General features: G+C 47.0%; 1 protein-coding gene across 1 annotated transcript; it reads right to left on the reverse strand.

Annotated features, from left to right (window-relative positions):
* Positions 1-546: 546 nt before the first annotated feature.
* Positions 547-2,156, reverse strand: LOC134184462 (uncharacterized protein K02A2.6-like). Its single transcript, XM_062652162.1, has one exon. It carries the CDS (start codon positions 1,912-1,914, stop codon positions 1,363-1,365), a length of 552 nt encoding a protein of 183 aa, XP_062508146.1. The 5' UTR covers positions 1,915-2,156; the 3' UTR covers positions 547-1,362.
* Between the last annotated feature and the right edge of the window lie 4,675 nt (positions 2,157-6,831).

Below are 6,831 nucleotides of genomic sequence, written 5' to 3' on the forward strand. Positions count from 1 at the left end.
AGATCTCAGACTAAAAGCCTACACGAAACCCGTCACCAACACTCCATAGTACTAGTCTTACCTTTTCAACATGCTTCAGTTGTCTGCAAGTGCTGGATATGCCACAAACACCAAACAATGGTCATAGCATCCACTGTGATACGTTTATTGGATTAGACCAACGCTAATCTGATTTTGAAGTTACGGGACACTTGATGACGTTGGGGGTGACACTTAGTGAGCATTTAGAAAGGAGATACGGCAGGAAGTAGGCGGGATGATCCCAGACTCTATCGCGCCTGGAATTGTCATACGGGCACCGGACAAGACTAGCGCGAGAGAGTCTGCGGACGAGGCTAGCACGTTATTATACAGTTAATGGATAAAGTATGGTGTTCTAATTAAATTTGCTTGGGTTGTGTGTTGGCACCTGCTCGCATGCACACAAATGGCAAATGGAGCTGCCGTTATAGACGCCCATATGCTGGGTGCATGCCTGACCTGTACACTATATTTTAGAGGCAGGAGGTATTAGCTGTGCTAAGCAATCTCCTGGTGCAGGCTGTATCGTGTGCACACTGTACTATAGAATATATTCAATACACGCGCTCTTCACACTTCTCTAACCAGTGTCCCGTATATTCTACCAACGCCTACCGTTACATCCCTTTTCCCTTAAAAAAACAAACAAAAAAAACATAGACCTATCTAGTGAATATAGTCACTCAAATACGACGGTGTCTTTACTATGCGGCCCGTGCGGGTCGTTTTGGTTGTCTTCGACAGAGGATCGGCTCCGCCTCGCCGGGAGATTGAAGCATCGGGTGACTCAGTTGTGCCCTGCGGAGGTGGAAATTGTGACACAACATCCGGAATCCGTATTGAGAGTGTCGTCGCAGTCGGCGCCACAATCGCCCTCGGTGATGGTATGAAAACCACCGGCGGGGAAGGATACCCAGTTTTTTCTTCGTCGTCATCGTCCGGAGGCCTCAACAGCGGTGACTGGGGAACTTCTGTAGACTTGCGTAAGTGACGCCGATTCCGACGAATAATTGTCCCACTCTGGGTGCGCACTTCATATGACCTGTTGAAAAGCTGCGCCGTGACAACTGCTTTGCGCCACACCTCGTGACCTCGTGTAGGTTGAATACGCACAGTGTCGCCTGGTGTAAGAACGGGAAGAGCCTTAGCCGATCGATCGTAGTTAGCTGCTTGACGTGCTTTAACCGCTGCTAAACGACTAGACACCTCAGGGACGAGCGATGGCTTTAGCAATGCCGGCGAGGTAGGTAAAAGGCTTCTGGTCCGTCGACTAAATAATCGTTGAGCTGGGCTGCTCCCCAAGGAGTCGGTGGGAGTATTCCGGAAATCTAAAATGGCTAATCAGGGATCTGAACCTGCTTTCTTGGCACATTTGATCAGCCGTTTGACCGTCTTTACCGCATTCTCTGACTTGCCATTGGATTGAGGGTATGCGGGACTGGATGTGCGATGCTCGAACTTCCATTGACGTGCAAACTCTTGAAACTTGGCGGAAACAAACTGTGGACCGTTGTCCGTGATAAGAAGGTTCGGAATTTCGTGACGAGCAGACTGAGCTTTCCGAACCCGAATGACAGCACCAGTGGTTGTTTTTGGCAATACATCCAGTTCAGCGAAATTGCTATAATAGTCGACCGTGATCAAAAAGGCTTGTCCGTCCAACTCAAAGAGATCAGCCCCCAACTTCACCCATGGGCGAGGGGGCACTGGGTGTTGTTGTAACGGTTCTTTTTGCTGCTTCATATCCATGGATCGACATACTGCGCATTGATTGACAAATTCCCGTATCCTTGCTTCCATGCCTGGCCAGTACATGCACTCACGGGCACGACGCAAACACCCATTTACGCCTAGGTGCGCTCCGTGAATCCTTTGAAGCGTTTCCGACTGCATGGCCTCTGGTATGACTACTCTGTCGTTTCGAAACAGAATGCCATCATATACAGTAAGCTCTTCCGAGAATGAGTTGTACGGCTTAACTGCTGCAGACACCGTTTGCTTGGTTTGTGGCCAACCCAATCGAACCAACTGAATTACTTCCTGCAAAGTGGCATCTTTCCTTGTCAGCTCTCTGATCTGAACCAGCTTCTCACCAGATATTGGAACCTCGTGTACCAAGTCAATGGCTTCTAACTCCTCATGAAACTAGACTACTTCTGGGTCTTCTTCCTCAGTTGTTGGTTCCCCCGAAGACAAATACGCCCGTGATAACGTGTCAGCAATAGGAATGTCACTTCCTACGTACGTGAGACGCATATCGTACCTTTGTAACCGAAGCAACATACGCTGCAATCGCTTAGGTGTCGCCTGTAGCGGCCTCTGGGCGATAACCTCTAATGGCTTATGATCGGTTTCGACAAGAACCCGACGACCATGTGGATACTGATAAAACCTCTCAAAACCAAAAACAACCGCCAATAACTTCTTTTCGATTTGTGCGTATTGTGTTTCCGTGCTAGACAATGCTCTGCTAGCATAGGCCACTGGATGCCCAGCCTGAATGAGAACAGCTCCCAACCCTGTTTCCGATGCATCACTTTGGATCTTGAGTGGTTCTGCCGGGTCATAGTACTTAAGTACGGGGGCTGTGGTAATAGCCTGCTTGACACGCTCCATAGCCACCTCCTCAACATGAGACCATTGCCATGACACTCCGTTCCGTGTCAGGTGTCGCAAAGGCTCGCATAGATCCGTTAGATTAGAGAGAAACTGTGATAAATAATTTACCATGCCGAAAAACGCCTGACGTTCTTCACCGAGGCTGGGTTGGGCATCTCCTGAACGGCTTTCGTCTTCTGTGGGTTTGGGCGGAGGCCGTCCGGTGTAAGAATGTGGCCTAAGTATGCTACACTGGGTAGCCGAAGACGGAGTGTGTCCTTATTGAGCTTGATGCCCTTGTTCCGGCAGCGCTCCAATAGCTGTATCAGCTTCCTGTTATGATCCTCTACAGCGATCTTGTCTGTATCACCGTTTCCAACAATTGTATGTCATCGGCGATGGTATAGACGCCGTCCATACCCTCTAAGGCCTCATGTAGCTTGCGCTGAAAAATCTCCGGTGCTGGAGATATCGCAAAGGGCAGTCTACGCCAGCAATATCTTCCAAACGGGGTATTAAGAGTGGTTAGGTCACTAGATGCGCGATCAAGCTGTACATGCCAGAAACCGTTCCGGACATCTGCCACTGTAAAGATTCTGGCTTTAGTGAACTCAGGCAGAATATCTGTGAGCGTGGGAACAGGATAATGACTGCGCTTTAAAGCTCGGTTGAGCGGCTTAGGATCCAAACAAATGCGGACGTTTCCATTTGATTTCTTGACAGTGATTGGACAGGATACCCAGTCTGTTGGACGGTCAATCTTCTCCACGACGCCAAGAGTCTGAAGTCGGTCTAGTTCACTCTGCAATAGCTTCTTGGTCGCCACCGAGGTTTTCCTCACTGGCAGATGAACTTTCCTAACCGTGGGATCAGTCTCCAGATGTGTCGTTCCTTCTAGACAACCCAGCTCACCATTGAAAAAAAAAACATTACTATAACTTTTGAGCAGCTGCTCCTTGCTGCAACTTGGCGTAGCAATTGATGCTGTCAACCGTTGTATCTGTTCAAAATCGAATTGTACTAGACCCATGCGCTGTGCAGTAATGGCACCCAAGATTGACGTTGGCGCATCGCTAATAACAACAAAATCTTCGTCATATGTTGCCTCATTTTTTGGATTGACAACTCGAACTCTACACTTTCCAAGTGGCTTGATCATATCTCTATTGTACATTGTCAGGGTTTGTGTTGTTGAAGAAATCTGCACCTTTGATGGCACATCTTTCTTGCACAGGACATTGCATGTTGCCCCTGTATCCAACTGAAAACGCACGCGGTGAGCTTCCACCCTCATGGTGGCAAACACCTGGAGGGGTAACCTCTGGCTCGTGACGCTGTGTACATCCTCTCGCTCCGGTTCGAGTGTCAACGTCATAACCTGTGGATCAGACTCATCACTATCCTGTTCAGAATCTTCGACATGCACATGGCGAATCTTGCTACCAGGTCGTGTACTCCGACACTTTCGTGCATAGTGATTTAGCTTACCACTAGCTGCGCACGTCTTCCCACGAGCTGGAATGTCTGTAAGCCTGACATTCTTTGCCTGCGTCTCTGTTTCTCTAACCCGGGACGCGAGGCTGGAAAGAACGACTTGGCTGGTTTTGAACCTTATGCAAATCTTCACCTCCACCCATAACGCGCGAAGATGGTGGGCTGTCGCTTCACTAGCGCGACACATATCCTCACAACTCTGGAGCGTCAGATTCTTTTTCTGCAACAATTGTCGCCGAAGAGCATTGTCACCAACCCCACAAACAATACGGTCACGCAACATTTCGTCTTCCATACCCTAAAACTCACACCGCCGAACTTGCTCTCGTAAAGCTGTCAAGTAGGTATCAAAGTTCTCGTTTTCTACCTGGTCTCTCCGATTGAAAGTGAATCTTTCGTATATAATGTTTGTTTCACCAAGACAATGCCTTTCGAACAATTGCAGTACTTTTTCCATCTGCTGCTTTTCGTCTTCGTTGGCAAATGGCAGAACATTGTATATACGAAGACCACTAGGACCGATACACGTGATAAAGGTGGCCACACGATATTGTCTGCTCGCTTCGCTCAAACCCGCGACAACCTCATAGGCATTCCATAGTTGACGCCATTCCCGCCAATTCTGAGCTAAGTCACCTTTGACTTTGAGATGCCTCGGCGGTGAAAGACTAGCCATGTGGGCTGTTCGTACTGCTCTGTCTACCGGCGCTGCCGCTACGGCAACTCCTTCAGTGCATGGCGCTCTATCGCTGTCGTCTGCCATGACTACTTACCAGTGAAAAGGTCCGTAGCACTTCTGACACCATGTATCGTGTGTACACTGTACTTAATATATTCAATACACGCTCTCTTCACATATCTCTAACAAATGTCCCGTATATACTACCAACGCCTACCGTTACACAGACCTGGCCAGGCTCTCACGGGAGCACAGACTGTGACACCAACTGCGGTGTGGGCACCACCGGAACATACGTGAGTGGCTGCAGACTTTGTTACTAGTTTGGGGCGCCCTAGCCATGCACCCCACAGTCAATGACAGTAGGTACGTACCCTTTATGCTCCTGAGTCAAGATTGGCAGTTGTATGTGTATGAGTTAATTATAGGGGAACTCTCACCAAACTCAACTATCTCTCCGATGAAAGCTCCAGGAGTTTACCGTAACGAAGAAATAAAGCATTTCGAATTACGAAGTGGCCAGAGAGCCGGTACCGGCCCCGGATGCGGAGTACTTGGAGTGCCGGTAATTTGCACGTGACCCATGATGTCATGTTAATTAGAAGCGACGAATGGCAGGAACAGTCGCTAGTCGATCCGCCAAATGTGTTATTTGCGTAGGCGAGGTCAAAATTTATTTTCTAATATCTGGGGATTATGCGCTTGCTGCAGCGGAGACGCCTGATCGTTTTAGCAAAGACGAGGACCGTTACAGCCAGCAACGTGTGCTGAAACTATGGATATTGTTAAATATCTATCATTTCTACGAGTTTGACTGGAATCAGCTGCGTTTCAGATGGGAAGGAGCGCAAACACTTCCGGAAGGTAGGTGACTTCTTTGTCTGTGCACTTTTGTCTCTTGGACTATTTCTGTTTGAAATCGCAAGCAACAAGTAGAAGACATGAATTAACGTTACTGGTGATTTTATGATGTTGTGTGTACTGGCGTTTTTGGCCAATTCAGGTGTAGCAAAGTGCCCCACCTATCGACCGTGGACACGCACGGGGAAATGTGTAGAGACCACATTTCTGCGCCTGAACAGTAGTTGGAGGGCTTCTCGATTTGCAATCGATTAGAGCTGATTATCTTGTGTCTGTTCAACGATTTTCTTGATCTGGGTCGCGTTTCTAGTTGTAGTTGTATTTACCAATAGTTCTTGGATTTTATTTACTACAACAGCTAGAGGTAGGTGATAACTATGCCTACTCTTATTGCCGTTTTCTAACTTTGACAATAAAATTTGTATTGAAAGAATAGTCCTAGGTTTTCCAGTGTTTTCCAACACTACAATGAGCAGGCGGAAGAGAGGAGAGAATGTTCACCCAGGGAGGAATTGTGTGTCATGTAGTGTTTGTGGAGGCAGTTTTCGTCATCCAGACAACTGGCACAAATTATTCAAGGAGTGGACCATGGTGTCATCTCAGCTTGATATGCAGTCTTGCTTGTATCCAAAGTGTATTAGATCATTGAGAAGGAAGTGGGAAATTTTTTGCAGATGTGGGCATATGGATGCAGATGTACCAAGAGAATTCGATGAAGAAGAGCCCTCATCATCTGATTCTTTGTCGCCAAGTGTGTATTGACTGTTGTGTTGTCTTTTAATGTTGTGGCTTTCATGCTATCATTGTACTCGTCTGTTCATCATTTGTACGACTAGAAGAAAGTCCATTTTACTCCTTTAAAATCCAAATTTATCAGAGAGAGTCATTTCCTAGAGGCTGTTGAAATTATTTTTAATTTATTTATTCTAAATAAATGTTTTGTAGTGAGTTGTAGACTATCTTAACTTAGCAGCAACTAACAACAACAGCATTATTATTATCCTAGGGTTTAAAATAATAATGAAAATAATTAATAATGACAATAATAATGAAAAATCATAATAGTCCACCATCCTGCTGCAGACGTTGACCGACTGTACGCTCCTTGCAGTGATGGGGGTAGGGGGTTACAACAGATTGAGTCGACATATCAATCTTGTATTGTGAGGCTGAACTGT

Source organism: Corticium candelabrum, chromosome 9, assembly GCF_963422355.1.
Source record: "Corticium candelabrum chromosome 9, ooCorCand1.1, whole genome shotgun sequence".
Classification (NCBI taxonomy): domain Eukaryota; kingdom Metazoa; phylum Porifera; class Homoscleromorpha; order Homosclerophorida; family Plakinidae; genus Corticium; species Corticium candelabrum.